The sequence below is a fragment of the Perognathus longimembris genome, chromosome 12 (genome assembly GCF_023159225.1).
Source record: "Perognathus longimembris pacificus isolate PPM17 chromosome 12, ASM2315922v1, whole genome shotgun sequence".
In the NCBI taxonomy this organism is placed as follows: Eukaryota; Metazoa; Chordata; class Mammalia; order Rodentia; family Heteromyidae; genus Perognathus; species Perognathus longimembris.
Genome location: NC_063172.1, coordinates 6,786,469 through 6,804,377, shown reverse-complemented (window position 1 = coordinate 6,804,377; position 17,909 = coordinate 6,786,469). Strand labels below are relative to the sequence as shown.

At 56.7% G+C, this 17,909-nt stretch overlaps 1 protein-coding gene across 3 annotated transcripts in view; it reads right to left on the bottom strand.

The window, feature by feature from the left end:
• Ndrg1 (N-myc downstream regulated 1) overlaps positions 1 to 13,765 on the bottom strand; it is a 36,367-nt gene extending 22,602 nt beyond the window's left edge. The window contains exons 1-3 of one of the 3 annotated variants that reach the window (XM_048359230.1): positions 13,648 to 13,765; positions 3,743 to 3,820; positions 3,116 to 3,151 (exon numbers count right to left, since the gene is read on the bottom strand). In XM_048359230.1, coding sequence (XP_048215187.1) covers positions 3,116 to 3,151; positions 3,743 to 3,805 — 99 coding nt within the window. In that variant the 5' untranslated portion in view covers positions 3,806 to 3,820; positions 13,648 to 13,765. Of the gene's footprint in view, positions 1 to 3,115; positions 3,152 to 3,742; positions 3,821 to 4,131; positions 4,156 to 13,647 lie in introns of those variants that run through there. The other 2 variants (XM_048359231.1, XM_048359229.1) reach the window with 2 other exon arrangements.
• Positions 13,766 to 17,909: the final 4,144 nt, after the last annotated feature.

Here is a 17,909-nt window from a genome sequence, read left to right as displayed (position 1 = left end):
GGCAGAAATCAAGATGCCGGGTGCCTGGGTCTGGGGGCAGGAAGCTGTTTGTCAGGGGCGTTCTCAGCTCTACATGACGGAAAGTACTTTAGATGCGTGGCAGCGGCCACAAAGTCATTTAGGTGTGGTGGTGTGGATGTTCTTAATACCACTGGATTATATACCCACACAGAATATGATGGCATGTTGCATGTTATGTGAATTTTACTACCCTTAAAAAAATCAGGTGGAACTAGGTGCCAATGGGTTATACCTAGCTACTCTGGAGGCTGAGATCTGGAGGACTGAGGTTTGAGGCTGGACTGAGCAAAAAAAGAATGCTAGACATCATCCCCAGTTAACCAGCAAAAAGCCAGGCTAGAAGTGACAGCCAAGCAAGCAAGTGCGAGCTCCTGAGCTCAAACCTCAGTTTTCTAAAATAAATAAATAGGTGGCATCCACCTCAGTAGATAGCAGGTGCCCTGTTTGCCCAAATCCCTGCTGATGTGGGAAATCCTCCCTCGTGATTTCGTCACTGTCCTCTCTGCAACGTCACCTACATGAGGCTGGAGCCCTCCTCCCTGCCAAATGAGGAAACTGAGGCTGGAAGGCTCTAAAGCAACATCAACCTGGGAAGAGACACCTGGCGGGTGGGTGGGGGGTCCCAGGCCACAGGACGTGACTATTAGGAGTGTCCTCAGGAGGGACAATCAAAATGGTGTCAGCAGAAAGACACACCCACAGACACACACACACACACCCCAGCCGCCTCCCTGTAAAGGCACAGCAAGCTCCGGCCTCGGTTTCCCTGTCTGAGCGAGGATGGGATATTGCCTGTCAGGTTGCCAGGAAGCCCTCGGTGTGGCGTCCAGTCTACAGGGAGCGGCATCAGCCCTGGCCTCCCAGGCCACCCTGTGGCTGGGAGGGAAAGGCTCAGGATGTGGAGGCCCTTCCCCCACACACTGCTGGGCGGCCTCAGAAGACTTACTTCACCAAAGTGTCTCCCCCACTCTTCTTACATAAGGATGAAAGAGAACTGGAGACCATCGCGAGACTCCACGCTCCTTGAAAACCCAGACCTGTGCCCCAGGTGCTGAGCAGAGCCAGTGACAATGGCCCAGGTCTTCCACAGAGGATGGATGGATGGATGGATGGATGGATGGATGGATGGGCAGATTGGGTGACAGTGAGCCCATCCCAGCTGGGTGCGGGGGTAGAGGGCAGGCTGTCCTCTCTAAGCCCATGCTACATAGGCCCTCCACACCCTTTGTAGACCCCAGGGAGCTTCCCCACCCCATCCCCGGTCTATCTCCTATCCCTACACACAGGGCCCTGCTTCCAGCTCTGGTGAGCTGCGGCTGAGAGACCACCCTGCTGTGTGTATGTGACTCTGACCCTCTCACCCCTGTGACCCCAGTGAGGAGGTGTACCCAGACTCACACTTGGGTCTAACCATGCATTCTCTCTATGTGGTGGCTCAGGGGTCCTGGCTACCAGAGTTTAAGGTCCACCTGTTCCTGCATCCCACATTCTTGCCGAGGATGAGGTGAGCTATCGAGCTATGGTACTGCACAAGACAACTGCACTGTTACCTGAGTTCTCTGTAAGCCAGAATTGAGGAATGAGGAGATCCTAGACCCCAAAGTCCCAATGAGGGGGGAACTCATCATGGCCCCGTGTGTCCACCAGCCCTACATATCCATCACAGTGACCTGAAGATCTGCTCACCAGTCGAAAGGTAACGTACAACCTCCCCACTCAGGGCTCGGGCAAAAGACTAAATAAGTGCATTTCATTAAATCAAACCAAATCAAATATAGCATGCCAATTCCAGGTGCCAGGCACAAAGCAAATGGCCAGAAGTATTGCTCTGCTAATTTCACACATGAAGGGAAACTAGGCTCAGAAATGTGAACTAACCTATGCAAGGGCACTGAGCTTGAAAGGACCGCTGGCACTAAACCAGCAGTGGGCTGACTCTTCCATAAAACTGAGATGGCCTGAGGTCTTCGCTTGAGGTGGCCTGACCCTGGACAAGTTTCACTCATCAAATGCAGACGTGAGAATGCAGCCACCATGTGACTGGCCAGACACGCCTAGCCCCTCCATGCTTTAAGAATGGAAACAAGGCTCACATCTCTCGTTCTAGCTACTGGGAAAGCTGAGATCGAGAGGACTGAGGCTTATGGGCAGTCTGGGCATACACAGGAAACCTTCTTCTTCACCAGTAGCAGGGAGGAGAAGATTCTGGAGGAAGGAGCAGAGTGGTCCTCAGGGAAGGGATAGAAGACGGAGACACAGGGGCTGGGAATGTGGGAATGTGCTTGCCTACCATGCATGGAGTCCTGGGTTTGAGTCCTCAGCACCACATACACAGAAAAAGCCGGAAGTGGCGCTGTGGCTCAAGTGGCAGAGTGCTGGCCTTGAGCAAAAAGAAGCCAGGGACAGTGCTCAGGCCCTGAGTCCAAGCCCCAGGACTGGCAAAAAGAGGGAGAAGGAGGAAGGTGCAGAACTAGGAAGGGGCTGAAAGCCAAATGCCTCCATGAGAGCAAGTTGGGGTGAGCCTACTTCAGCCCACCTGTGGCTCTCACGTGCTCACCTCTCCTCTTGTGAGAGACACAAGCCCCGGACCCACCCTGCTCCCTGGAGCCCGGACAGCATGGGGCCCTCGGAGCAGTGCCGATCTGAGCCCAGGTTGCAGCTGCTGAGGTTCCAGACACTCTCAGCCGAGAGATCAGCCTGCTCTTCGGAGCGCTGGCTCCCGGACGAGCTGGGAGACACACCCCTGGCCAGCCCAGCCTGCTCAGGATGGACACGCGCAGTCCTGGCCAGCAAGCAGGAGGAAGACTGTTTTCCTATCTCGAGTGAAGCCAAGAGCAGCAGGCCTTCCCAGCCCAGGGTCTCAGGCCTGCCCACATCCCACCAATCTTCCCTCTCTCTCTCTTCCTCCCGGCAAGCCCAGCGTCGCCCAGTTCTGCAGGAGAAGCACCTGAGAGTGGGGATCTGGGATCTGGCTGAGCCCAGGTCTCTGCCTGCTCTGGCCCCCATGGACATCTACTTCGAGTCAATGGAAAGAGGACTGGAAGAGAGCAGATGGGGGCAGGGTATGGAGAAGGAAGCCAAGCTCTCTAATTACCTGAACGTCAAACTCCTGCAGGAGGCCGGTGATGGCCTGTGGAGAGACAGGAGACAAGAAAGACAATCAGTGTCCTCCGTTAAATCATTCCAGAGCACTGCAGAGAGGAAGGGAGCAGCGTCCACGGGTGCCGTGCTTGTTTGCTGTGAGCTGGAGACAGGAGGCCGGCCCTGAGCCCGGGCTTGCCTGGTCCAGCCTGGACTGATCATTCTGATGATGCACACCTTGCTGTGCCGGTACTGGGACTTGAACCCAGGGCCTACGTGCCATCCCTGAGCTTTTTCACTCAAGGCTGGTGCTCTACCAACGGAGTCACAGCTCTGCTTCCAGCCTTTTGGTGGTTAACTGGAGATAAAGAGTCTCACAGACTCTCCTGCTCAGGCTGTCTGTGAACTGCAATCCTCAGATCTCAGGTAGGATTACGGGCATGAGCCACCTGCACCCCCTGACATGCATTTTTAAAGCCAGTTCATGTCCCACTGTTCAGAGTCTCCTCTGCTTTCAAAGACGTGGGTGTGGGTGTGTGCGTGCATGTGTGCATACCGTGTATACATGTGTGAATATGCATGCTGCATACCACAGGCAGACACTTGCCTGTGACGGGGACAGCCGGGGGGGTCCACTCACCTCTCCTTTCTCCACCAGAGGCTTCACCTCAGCGAGGTCCACATCCTGAAGCTCTCGAGACATCTCTGCTGTCACCTCCTGTAAGGGGAAAGAGGCCACAGGTCAGGACTTCTGGCGGAGACACCTTTCAGTAAGGGAGGCGAAGGCCAGGGCTCAGCGGTTCCCTCCCGTAACATGCTTCACAGACTACCAGTACTGGGAGAGGAAGCCGAGACACACAGGCACAATTACCTTTCCAATGAACTGGTGGCTGAGATCTCAACCCCACCCCCCTCCCCCATCAAGGCAGACCTGCCCACTGCACCCAGGGTGCTTCTCACGAGTATGATTCCCAAGGCAGGCAGCCCAGGCAGACGACCCATGAGGAAAAGGGGATCTATGATGGCCACTTCCATAGGCCAGCACCTTATGGCTCCGTCCTACACCCACACCTGGCCTCTAAGCAGGACTCTGAGCTGCCTGCTGAGATGGACCGGGGACCGAGAGGGCAGATCTCAGGTCTGACTGCCACGGAGCACTCACTAAGACCTTCGCTACAAGAGCCAAAGCAGGGAGGGCAGAGGCAGGGAGGGAAGAGGTAGGGAGGGCAGAGGCAGGGAGGAGTGGCAGGGCCTTCCCCCGGCTCAGCCCCAGAGCAGGTGTGAAGGGCCAGGAAATGAGGCCGGCAAAACAAGACTGCGAGAGAATTCAACCAAGCTTAGGATGCTGGCCCTAATGGCTCCCAGGGGAGCAAGACTGGAACAGGAGAGTGACATCTACGGGAAGTGACATCTCCGGGAGGTAATCTACGGGAGCTGGCGTGGAAACATTCATCCTGATGGACCAATAGTCAGATTGGAAAACCCTGGAAGGGTAAATGGCAGGGCAGCACAGAGGTTTGGGGCGAGGGAAAGGCGGGGGACTTGGGCCAACACCCAGCACCAGGACCCAAGGTATCTGAGTGGACACCCTCAATGAGAAACAGCCCAGGCAACTCGCTGCCTAGGGCCCTTTGAACACCAGCGAGAAGAGAGTGTGAGTCCCGAATATCAGACCCGGAGTTCCTCCGGGGGACCGGTTCCCCAGGTCCACGGGGGCTGCGTGAACCTGCTCTGCGAGGTCAGCCCGTGAGAACTGGCGACCTTGGTCTATGTCCCGTGCCAACACATGACACGCGTGGGTGACCCCGCTGGGCACTGAATGCCTTGGTCTGAGACCCCAGTGTGACTTTCCCCAGTAGATGTCCACCCCACAAGAATGCCTTTCTGCAGCCTTCGGAGCCTGCGCTCTGGAAAATTCTGAAAACAAAGTCGGGTTTATATTTATTTGCATTCCTGGTCTGCTGCCAGTCCGGAGGCAGGAGGAATGAAAAGCCCTGGGTCTGTCAGCCCTGCTAATTCAGCGTGATTGTGGTCCCGAGACCCTGGCCGTGGGACATCTTGCCTACACAGCTGAAAGAACCTTCTAGAAGCTCTGGGTACTGGCAACACCACCACTCACATGCTGAGAGCAAAAGATGACATGGTTCACAGGGGCTTTTGAGTCACACCTGCTTGGCAGGTAGCCGGGGGGTGAAGTTAGGGGTCTTCTACTGTCCCAGGGGGTGATTTAGGCAGGCTTTCTTCAGCCCCATCTTTACCTGCCTTGTCCTGCCCTCTACCTCCAGCTACCAGACCCGGCCCAAAATGACTGTCTCCCTGGGTCGATGAGCAATGTCGCTAAATAGCAAAACCTTCATTGAGGTTCGCCATCAACTGTCACTAACCCACGAGAGAAAGGGTCTAGAACAGAACTCAGTGGATGGTACGGCTCAGGCCAGTTTGGCCAGTTCTGTTCGGCTACAGAAACTAAGATCCCACCCTCCTTCCGAACAGAAAGAAGATGGACGTCAGCCTCCGCTCCCCTCAGTTACCCCCAGCAGAAACCCCTTACATCTCACATCCTCATTTCCTTCCTCTACCTCCACCTTTCAGGTGACAGCACACAGTCGGTGGAAAGACAACTGACTCTCCTAAAGTAGCAAAGACTTCCAGATCTGCCCCCCTCTGGGCAATTCAGCAAGGGGGTCTCAGTTTATCTCCACAAGGGCTGTTTTTTTTTTTTTGTCTTTCAGGGGGGCCTGTGGCCATGCCTGGAGACATTTTGATTGTCGTGATTATCACGGTATCAAGTGGCCAGGGGCCAGGACGGCTGCTAAACACCACACCACGCACAGGATGGGCTGACACCAACATCACAAGGCAGGGACATCGAGGACGCACGCAGAAAGTCTGGAGAACGCTCAAGATAGACGATTGTCCCGGAGAGACAGGAGGGCCCAACTGTCCATACACATACTGTCATAAAGGGCCAGATGACCTGCCTGCAATCTACTTTGTACAGTTCATGGCCCAGAGATAACCAGGCTGTGCACACCGGGCCTACAGCAGAGGACCACTGCTCCTTATGCTGGCCAGATTCAGGGGTCTAGCACATAGCCTGCCTACAGCAAGCAGAGGCTAGCTGCTCCCACCACAACTGTGCTGCTAGGACCAGGGCGTGCCTGGCTCTGATACCCGGTACCACTGCCTCCGCTGGGGCTCCACCTCAGGGCCTCGCGCTTTCCCTTAGTTCTTTCGGGCTAGGCTAGCACTCTGCCGTCTGAGCCACAGCTCTACTTTTGGCTGTGTGCTGGTGAAATGGAGATAAGAGTCTCAAGGACTTTCCTTTTCCAGGCTGGCTTTGAACTGTGGTCCTCAGGATCTCAGCCTCCTGAGCAGCTAGGATTACAGGCGTGAGCCACCCGTGCCTGGCTTCAAAAGCTTTCAAACTTCTTTTTTTTTCTGAGATACTTTTGTACAAAAGGAACACTCAAAGCAGGCTCGATATACAAAATAAAAAGAAGAGCAGAGGGGCTTTGGCTGTGGCCAGGGGCTCAGGGCACCCGCGGGTTCCCTCGGCAGGCACGGGGCCCTGGGTTCCTCGCAGCCGTGTCCCCTGGCAGAGGTCTTGAGACTCGCAGACTTGGCACGAGACATTTGGAGCCCCCGCGTTGTTTGCTAGGGGGCTTCTCTGAGCATCCTACGATGTCCACTTCCCTCTAAGCATGTCCTCAGGCTGTGTGACAATTAAAAGTACCTGCAGAAAGTGACAGAGGCCCCTTGGGTGTGGTGGGGACGCTGTGGAAATGGCTGGCTGCAGCCCACGGTAAGAAACGGATCCAAAAGACTATTTTAGATACAAATCTTATTTAATCTCCTCTCTCTCTCTCTCTCTCTCTCTCTGTTTCTCTCTCACACACACAGACACACACACACACACACCTTCTTCTCCTTCCCTTCCTCTCTCTTCTATCTCCCCTCGCCTCCATCATCACCATCTTCCCCAAGGAGGCAGCTGATCCCCCCCAGGTCCGATGACCATTCTCAGCCCCTCCCCCCACAAGCCAGCTGTCAGGGAAGGTCCCCTCCTGCGAAGACCCCGTTCCAGAATCAGGACTCCAGGTGACAACCAGCTGCTGGGCTGGCTGGTACCCCTTCTTCCATTCCCAACCTGCCCACTTCCAGAAACTCAGAGAAGGCAGGCGGCACGGAGCTCCTCCTCCGGCGAGCTCAGCCGGCAGTGGGCACCACGGCACACCCAGCCCAGAAAACAGCCGCTCATGACATCGGTGCGGTCTCCTTCCCCGGTGGCCCCCCGAGGCCCCTGGTCACGGTGACGACACCGCCGGCGGTGTGCCTACTGCTAGTCCCAGAGCCGCCCCAGGGAGATGGGGACTCACAGAAGACCCTTAGCAAATGCAACTGGAGTCTGCAGCCTTGCAGACCCAACGCGCCGACTCCGAAGTCCCTCCCCATCGGCAATGCCAATCAACCACTCAAGAAGCCGAATAGAGACCACTTCCGCTCACCAACCCCAGGGGAGTGGACATTTCACTGGAACTCGAGAGCTGCAGGGCAGCCAGAGCCAGGATCCACCCGGGGAGGGGAAGAATGCAGCCCCAGCGCCAGGGAGGGCAGGGGGCAGAGGCAGCTCAGGCAGCCCAGTGGTACTTGGCGATGGCTGCCAGCCAGAGAGCCTGGAGGAGACTCTCAAGGGCCAGGACACTGGCTTGGTTGGCAGTGCCTGTCCTGGGAATCACGCCACTAACAATTCCGGCTTCGAAACTTTTGCGCAAGTCATCACATCTCTGTGCCCGGGTGTGTCCGTAATCTGTGCGTGCGCAGGGTCTGTTCTACAGAAACGATGGAAGGAGCCAAGCACACGAGGCTAGCTGCTGGGCAGAAAAGCCCCTGCCTTGGTCCTTCTGTTCCTCCCAGCCTCGGATGCCGGTCTGCTGAGACCGGGAGAGTCTGCTCCCCCTCCTGAGGCCCCTGGGACTCCCATGGGGGTGAGCTGGGCAGGGTGTGGCCTACAAGACACCTCTCCACCTCCCCACGACCCGCTCCGGGACCGAGGGGAGCCACTCGCCAGCAGCACAGCTACAGGCAGCTCGATAGCACTAACTGAGGCGCCAGCAGCTCTCTGTTATAAGAAGGATAGGGAAACTGAGGCACAGAGAGGTTTGTGTGTCTCAGATTAGCAATGGCTTCACAGTGTCCGAAAGACACACAGAGCTCTCTCAGTCGTACCCTTCGTCTAGACACCATGCCCCCGAGAATGACAATGTTGCTGCGTGCGAGACGTTGGGGAGCGTCGCCCCGTGTTTCTTAAGCCGTGATGAGTATAGCCCCAGCTCTGGGCCAAATCCGCATTGCGGAGAAAGGTCTGTTTCTACGTTCTCTCCGCAGTGCCTTCCCGCCTTGGCAAATGGCTGTGGCATGTCGACACGGGCTATCATTTCATCGGCTTCGGAAAGTCGCTCGAGGGGGTCGGGGAGGTGGAGGAAGGGGAACCTGGCACGTCCGTTTCACAGACTGGCAGCCAGAGGCTCCCCCCCCCCCCACACACACAAAAGCCCACACACCTGGCTTCTTCCCAAGGAAGGAAGCCAACCTGGTTGCTCCGTGTGGGGACTCAGGTGGGGAGCTCCGGGGATGGTGGACCGCAGCATCCCCTCCCGGGGGGGTTCTCCAGCAAAGCAGAGAAGGGGAGACCAGAGGGAACCACGAAGCAGGCTCGTGAGGACGGTTAGCGTCGGCCGCTGGCTCCGACTTTGCCCCTCCTGGAAACACGCAAAAGCCAGCCGGCTGCCCATTCCTCTGAGCTCATTACAGACACATTTTCCGAGGAGAGCGCGGGGAATGGATGTGCGCTGCTGCCGGGTGGCGTGGCGACTCTTCCATCCAGCAAACCCCACCCCCACCCGGGCCCAAAAAGCTCCATGTCTGCAGCAAACTGGGGAGAAAAATGGCCTCGGGATATGCCTGGACGCTCCCCCCTACTGCCAATATTATCTTTCCTCAGCATTTTGCCAAAAATACTCTCAAGTCAGGCCAAGAGGCAGTTCATGGGCTTCTTGGGTGTTTTCTGGACCTTTCGAAAGTCAGGTCTCTGGGGAGGGTGTGCCTGAGCTCACAGCCCTTTTCTTACATAATCAACCTCGCAAACAGAATGGGTGGACTCGCTGGCCCTTCCAGAAAGTTCTCCGGATGAGGGGAGGGGAGGTGGAGAACAGCGTTTGAATCCCACAGTGATCGAAATCACTTTCTAGCGGTATGAACGTCACGTGCAGGAGACTTGCGTGAAGAATTAGGACCTCAGGCCCCAGTATGGCGGGTCCCACTATCTCACCCCACATGGAACGGAAGCAAAGGGGTTACTAAGAGAAGGCCAACCCAGCCCCACCCTGGGCTTACCAAAGTTGCCCTCGTCCTCTGGGGACCAGCTGGAGCTGGAAAGGAATTGCTGTGTGGTCAGCTAGAGCCCAGAACTCACCGCGAGGTCAGGGGAGCAGAGCTGCTGGCCGCCACACAATTGCAGGAAGCAGGAGCGTGGGGAATCGCCAGCCAGCCCTCTCCACGCCACACTACACCTTCCTAGAGGTGTTCGGCGGTGTCCTGGCCAGTGGTTATGGCACAGAAAGACTGTCAGAGGGGACAGATGGGGTGACTGGAAGGCCAGAGGACACTGGTCACCCTGGAGGAGGTTCCTGTGAATCTGAGGGGCAGATGCGTTGCAAGGTCTGGGACGAGTGACTGCAATCACACAGCACCGGGTCAGCTCAGAACGGGGAAGCGGATCTTCACACAGAGCCCTCGCTGGCACACCCACGAGATCCTCGCACCGGCTTCCACCACCCCCAGATCCACCGCACAAGAATCCCCGGTCGCCAGAGGCCTCCAGATGATCCGCAGCCTCGGGCTCTCAGGTAGAAGAGGGCAACAGAAAAGCAGCGACAAACACAGCCCAGCCGGATCCCAGAAGGACACATGGGAAGAGGACTGGAGGCCCGACAGTCCAGGGCTCCCGGGGAATTCTGAGAGGTGCTCAGAATCACCTATGTCCTCAGAATCCTATTCATATACATAGTGGAGAGGGATCCCCAGAAACTACTCAGAAGCAAGGGGGTGTCGCTGGGGAAGGAAGTGAGGGAGGCCTGCCTGCAGAGCTCTCCAGGGGCTTCAAATGAACACTCGTGTGAGGGTTCTGTGAAAGATAGGCTCAAGAGCAGGGTACTCAAGTCCCGCGAGACACCTCCCACCCCCCAGCTTGGGGAACATGGGCTCCCCTAAAGAGGTGTGGAGTTCGCACCCAGACCAGGGAGTGGGCAAGGGGTGAGTAGGTCATCAAAATGTTAGAAAAATTCAAGGACCTCCGGGTCCGAAGAGGCTGTCTGGGAACCCCATTCTGTGAACGGGTTGCGATTCCACGGCGCCACCCCTTTTGCCAGGGGTCCCCTTCATGGCATGGAAGACTCCAGCAGGGACCAGATGCGGTCACAGGGGCAGCCTGCAGTGCATGCGAGAAGCCAAGCCCCCACCTGGGATGATCTGGTCCCTGCCGGAGTCTTCCATGCCAAGGCAACCTGCTGGCTGTGCCAGACTGTGCCACAGGACCTTTGAGTCACACCTTGGCTGGAAGAGCTTTATCAGAAGAACACAGTGCCTCCTTCCCGGGCTATGCTGGTTGACAAGCTCAGGCCGGCAGGTGTCAGCTCTGTTCAGATGTGGGGTTATCCTGAAGAGGGCAGCCATCTCAGTGGCGCCACTAACACCTAATCTCACACTAAACTGAGTCTGCTGATTTTTGGTTTAGGTGGTACCTGGATTTGAACTCGGGGCTTCATACTCACTGGGTTTGCTGGCACTGACGGCTGCCACTCTACTACTTGAGCCACACTTCCAGCCCTGCTTTTTGTCGGTTATTTTGGAGACACAGTCTCATAGACTTTTCTGTCCGGACTGGCTTCCAATCTCAATCCTCCCAACATCAGCCTCCTAACTAGCTAGGATTACAAGCTTAAGCTACTTGTGCCCAGCCAATTGACTTTGTGAATCTTTCATCTATAAGTACCTCATTTAAAAGCTCACCTGCCTTCTGCCTCCAGTGGCTCTATCAGAAACATGACCAAGATGCAAAAACAACGACTATCCTTTAGAGTAGACAAATAGAAGTTCTATCCCCACCGGGATGCTCCCGAGTCCTTGCTTCCTCTTGCCTTGGGCACGGGCCTCCCTGATCTGGTCTCAATTCTCAGAGATTGGACAGGGTCCTGGGTTGAGTTTTCATTCCATTCCAAATGACCCAACCAATGGCAAGGCTCCCAGGTTTGCTTGCCACTGGGAAAGAACTCACCAGGAGAGGAGATCTTAAGACACGCCTGTACCAAGAGGGTCCGCTGTGTACTTGGAGCTACACCCTGGATCGGAGAGGAGAAGCACAGAAGGCCAGGTCTGTTCAGGCTGCTCCATGCATATGTTTGAACCCCTCCTATGGGCTGGGTCCTGGGCCAGATGCCAAGGCTCCAGGCAGAGCAGCAAAGTCCTCCACTTCACCCTGGCACAGTCTACGCTCCAGTCAGTCAAGGGCCCACTTAAGAAGGCACAGGTCTAGGACAATCCCCATGCCACTGCCTACCCCAGAGCACTCTATTTGGAAGTTTGCCAGCCTCCACTGGAAACTCTCTCTCCCTTCCCGAACTGGGATGGCAGAGCCACCACACACAAAGCCTGTGCTTTCTGGGCCACTGCCTCCTGCAGCTGGTGACCCCTTTGGAAGCAGGCACCGAGATATCCCCTTCGGTGTACCTTGTTTTTTCCATTTCCCAGTGTGAAGCTCAATCCAGAATTGGGGCTGGGGATGTGGCCTAGTGGTAGAGCGCTTGCCTAGCATGCCTGAAGCCCTGGGTTCGACTCCTCAACATCACATAAGCAGAAAAGGCCAGAAGTGAAGTTGTGGCTCAAGAGGTAGAGTGCTAGCCTTGAGCAAAGAGAAGCCAGGGACAGTGCTCAGGCCCTGAGCCCCTGAGTCCAAGCCCCAAAACTGGCACAAAATAAAAAAGACTTGAGAATTTCTCTACAGGAAGCACACACAGGCTTGCCTTGAAACCCAAGAACCCAGCTTGGATTCGGATAATGCCGATGCGGGGTGGTGGAGGAAAGAGAAGGCTTGGTGAGAGATGCACTGCAAGGATGTCTACGGCCCTCTGGACCACCAACCCCCTGGCTGACCTGTGAACCTCCTGCCTTTGCCAAATGCTTCAAGGGACCAAACAAGCTCATGTACCCAGGAGACTCGTGCGGAAGAGCTGTTCTTGGGAGCCAATAACTCAATAACTAGACAGCCCCCCCACACACACACACACATACCCACGCGGTCTGCGCTGTGGGGACCTGCGGGAAGGCTGACAGCAGGGGCAACAGACGGGAGAGGAGGGGAGGTGGCAGGATAAGAAAAAGAGCCACACATCCCAGCTTCAGCAGCTAATTTGATGGAGACGATGACAGCGTGTTTCCCATCCCACCCCCACCCCCCCCACCAGAGCCCGCCAGCATTCCACAGGCCCAACCAGAAACTTCCTCCTGGGGCTGAGTGGGAGACCGCGGCGGGTCTTCCCGCGGTGGGGCCGCAGGAGGGGCTGGCTGGAGACTCTGGGGATGGAAAGGAGAGCACGGAGGAGGGTGGGGTGGGCCGGGGCGAGCATGACGCCACTCCGGGTTGCAGCCAGCGCCGTGGCGCCCCGACGCCGCCCAGCGCGACCCCCACCCCCCGGCCGCTCCTCCAAGCGCCCACCCGGGGCCGCACCCCTCCCGGCGACGCTCGGAGACACTGGGCGCCCGGACGCGCGGCACGCGCCGCGAGGCACCCCGGGCTTTACACACACGTACACACGCGCGCACGCCGCCGGCGGAGGGGCCACCGTGCCCAGGGGTGGGGAGGGGGGGGGAGCCCGGCTGGAAACCAGACACACCCACGTCCCCTGGCCGAGCGCCGCGCACGCGCTCACACCCCCCCACCACCACCCTGTCTGCACGCCCGCCACGGCGCGATCGCTCCCTCCCAGACGCCCTCACACACACACACACACACACACACACACACCCCTAATTCCCCGCCGCGTCCACTGGCCGGCGGAACCAGGTGTGCCGGGGGGTGGGGGGGGCGCGCCGGCCGGGAATCTTGGAGATGCAGGTGTTGCTGCTGGACTGCCTGGCCAACTCCTCCCCAGCCCTCAGAACCCCACTTCCCGATCTGAACGAGGAGGGTGCCGTGAACGGAGACCTGTCTTCCTTCCTCCTTTGCTCTAAGCGACAACCAACCCCCCGGCCCGCCCGCGCCCCGGCTCGCCCCGGGAGAGCGGCGAGGCCGGCGCGCCCCTCGGCTCGGCTCCCGCGCTCGTGCGCTGGGGAGCTGGGGCGGGCGCGGGGGGCGGGGAGGGGAGGGGGATCGCGGCCAGCACACTTGGCAGCTTCGGGGGCGGGGGGGCGCGGTCCGGCTGCACCCCGACGACGAGGACGACGACCCCTCCTCGACCCCCGGAGAAGGACAGCCTGGGGCGGGCTTACCTAACGCCGAGGAGAAGGTAAAGGAGCGGTGGAGCTGGCCAGGGCGCACAGGTGGGGCTGCGAGGGCGAGGCGGACAGCCGACCCGCGGGGTTTGTTTACGTGGGGCGGAGGGCCACTTTATAGCCGCCGCGGCCCCGCCCCGGAGCCTCGCCCCGCCCCACCCGGCGCAGGGACACACCCCTTCCCCGCTCCGCCCCGCCGCCCGCCGCGCGCCCGCCGCCCGCCGCCCGCCCGCCGAGCCGCCGCCTGTTGCGCAAGCCCCGGTGGGGACGCGGCGGGCGGGGCGGGGCGGGACTAGGCGCCCGGCCCAGCTCGGCGGTCCACACCCCCTACCCCACCCCCAGCGCCGCGTCCGGAGGGCTGGGACGTTTGGCCCGCGCGTCTCCCTCCCTCGTGCGCTCCGATGTTTGTGTGCGTGTCCACGTGCACGCTCCCTCCCGCGTGTTGTGTATGTGTGTGTGTGTCCATGTGCACGACCCTGCTTGTGCTCTGGCCGCTGGTGCACTCCCTGTGGCCTTCTGGTCCCCACCGCTGCCTGGAGTTGCTTCCCGGGCCCCGGCCTCAGCCCCGGCCCGCCCTTCCTGACAGCCCTGAGCTGAGACTTCTTCCAGGTCTCCAGGTCTTTGCCTCTTGGCGCAGCTTTCCCAGGGCTGCCCCCTGCCGTGTCTCCCCACCACCCCCGGAAATCCTGACTCCCTTTTCACCCTGCCATCTTGCCCGCCCCCCTTTCCCAAGCCCCCTCCCCGCACCTCTGGGTTCTGAGCACACCCACAAGGCATCCCACCCACCACCGGACCCTTCCCCTGCCCCTTGCAAGTCTCCAGAAAGGCCCAGAGCTCCCTCTCCAACCAGTCCTGTGGGTGGGGTTTTGTGTAACTACTGCCTTCCACCCAGAGCTCACCAGACCCAAGAAGGCGGCCTTTCTGGGCCCTGACTGTACCTGAGAAACTCCACAGAAACTTCGCCTTTGACAGGGCCCCACCCTAGGCCACTTTCATCTGAGTCTCAAGGAGGGTGTACACATGCCCTGGTTTTTAAAAGCTCCCTGGGTGGATTCTAACACAAAGCCACGTTGAGAATCACAACATTGGAGAAATATAACTGGAGAGGCAGACTCACAGCTAGGCTCAGTTGTTGTTCCCAATGCCACCTACCCAGCCCCAAATCTGCCACTGTGCCCAGGGTCATCTTGAAGGCCTCTTCTTTCCCCATCCACTGAACTGTGAACATCCTTCCTCATCCGGCCCAGGAAGACTCAAAGGTACAGGACTGTTCTTCCCTCTTTCACTCTTGTTTCCCTCTGTAGGCCCTGGCCTTTGTTTAGTCTATCATCCAAGAACAGCCAATGAGCTTTGCTTGAGCCTGCCTGGTCTGTGCTCAGCCCCATAGAGAAGCCTGAAAGGCAAACTCTCTTCCATCCTGAGTAGAGCAGACTTGGTCATTCATTCCTCAGTTATGTCCGGTCACCACTCTAGACCCAGAGGGACTGAAACAAACAAGTAAACAGTTGGCATCCTTTGTAGCCAGTCTATCAGACCATGTTGCCGGCTCCCACTTCTATATGTCCATTGTCCTGTACCCTCCCTGTTTGGTTTTTCAACCAACACTTATTGAGCACCTAGAGCATGCTGTCTCCCAAAGGAGCAGAGCACTAAGTTTGAGAGTATGGAGGAGGGTGCCCACTTCTCCAGGAACAAATGGACACCTGGTGTTTTGGTTGAGGAAGAGCATTTTGCCAGGACACAGCAGTTCCCGTCCCTTTGAGGAAGTCTTCCTTCCCAGAAGGCACTCAGCAGCCCTGCCCAGCCACGGAAGCCTGAGGTTGTTGCTAGTGATTGCTGGGTTTGGAATCTACCTTCTAGAAGATCTTCAACACTGAATAAGTCAAGGGTCAGTGAAAGAGAAAGAGAAGTGAAAGAGAAGAGTGGAGGGAGAAGACCAGCAAGAAGGAAGAAACTTGAAGCCAGCGAGGAAAGTGCCATTTGGATCCACACTCCTTCTCTCAAGAGGCAAACCCTGCCAAGGTTCCCTTGTCTTCTGAGTTCTCCATCTGCTGAGCACAGGGTGACATTGTGGTCTAGGCCTGGCTAAGATGGCCATGCAGTTGGGAGAAGACTGACATCTGCGATCCTGAATGCACAGCCAGGGTGGGAGATTGACCTCGCCGACTGGGAGGTCAGGCGGGAGCTGTGCATTGCCCCAGCCAGCTGAAGCAGCAGAAGCTCCCAGCGCCGAATGTGCGTGGAACCACATTGAGCTGTGGAAGTCATTTCCCACTGGTCAGCAATGGGCTTAGATTTGCTGAGGGAATGCACATACACTGCAAATCCATCCCAGAGTGAGATTAGGTTGTTTTTTTTTACTCTCGTGCCCCCTGGAATATTCTGTTTAGCAATACCTTAGTGTGTGTGTGTGTGTGTGTGTGTGTGTGTGTGTGTGTGTGACAGTACTGGGGCTTGAACTCAGGACTCAGAGCCTGGGCACAGTCCCTCAGCTTAAGGCTACCCTACTACTTGAACCACAGCTCCACTTCTGGCTTTTTAGTAGATAATTGGAGGCGAGAGTCTCATGGGCTTCCCCGCCAGGGCTGGATCCTCAGATCTCAAATCCTCAGATCTCAGCTTCCACGATTACAGCCGCTCACGTCTGGCTACGCATTCGATTTCTTAATCGCCATGGGGATCTTCTGTTCTCAACCCTCTTGCTTAGAATCTGTGAGGGCTTTGGATTGGGAGAGAGAAGGAGCAGCTGAGATCCACAAGGAAGAGCACAGAGTTTTTAGCTCATGTGCTGGGTTTTACCCCTTACAGGGCACCCTAGCTCTCTGTGCAGGGAGGAAATGGCTGAGAGAAGTCCATGGGCTTTCCAACCAAAATTTAGTAAGCAGACTCATAGAACCTCAGGTTTTTTTTCCCCCTCTGGATACAATGAGGAAGTCCCTGAAAGGCCATGAATCTCCAGCTCTGCCCTTGGGCTTGCTCTGGGTCTTCTTTCTCCTCCTACCCTGCAATGTCTCTGATTATTCAGGCCAGCATGATCATGAATGAAATGGCTCATCCTAAACTAGGCCTATCCGGATCCTAAACCAGGCCTATCCGGATCCTAAACCCCCTCCAGTAACTGTGGCCCAATCTTTCTCACCCTTTCTGGTTCCAACTTCTCCAAACCAGTGTCCCTATACACAGTCCCACTTCCTCATCTCCTCTTCCTTTTCCTTTGTACTGTCTAGTTTAGCAAGTTCCTCCTGGACCAGGTTGAATAATCTTACACAACCTTTTAGGAAAAACAACAGCTCTCACTTCCCTGAGTCCCTCTCTCTAAAAGCTACTAACTATTGCCATCTCTTTGAGGATCATGTGTGTCTTATCTCTGCCAGCCTCAAGCTCTACATTTTGGGGTGAGTTCATTTTCCATCACAGCCTTCTTACTCCTAAGGTACACCTAATACTAGAGGTAATTCACAGGGTCATTGGGTCATGCAAAAAGCCTTGTATACAGGGAGTGCTTGGTTTGAAAATGTCAGCCACCCCCACAGTAGAAGGGGTCTTGCAGCAGCCCTCCAGTTATCTTACACAATCCCACATGCCTGGAGACCTTTGAAGAAGCAAGGAAAATGTAAGTGTTCCCTGGGACATGGCCCTCCCAGATCCAGAATAGGACGCGATTGCTGGACGGAGTATAGGAATCTTCTGCTTGCCTCTGGATCCCAAGTCCACTTCCAGACCTTCAGGTAGACCTCGTTACCTGTATGTGTCACCCCAGTTCTCCATAACAGCTGTGAGCCAAGGGCAAAGCAGTGAAAGGGAATCATTTCCAAAGGAAGGAAGGCGCTTGGCCAGGTTCCAGACGCAGAATGAGTCCTTGAGGCAGCAAAGAAGATGAGGCAACGTTTGCTCATCAAAAGACAGTGTGACTGGGCAATGATGGCTCACGCCTATAATCCTAGCTCCTCAGAGACCGACGTATGAAGATCGCAGTTCAGAGCCAGCTAGGGCAGGAAAAGAAAGTCTGTAAGACTTATCTCCAATTAAACAGCAAAAAAACAGTAACACCAACAAAAAAAAGCAAAATGAGTCAGAAGTGGAGTTGGTAGAATACCAGCCTTAAAAAGAAACTGGGACAAGTCCCAGTTCCTAAATTCAAGCCCCAGTCCTGGCACACACACACACACACACACACACACACACACAGAGCACTTTTCTTCACTCCTCCCAGCTTGTCCGAGCATTCACGGATGGTTAAGCAGAACAAAGCCCCACCA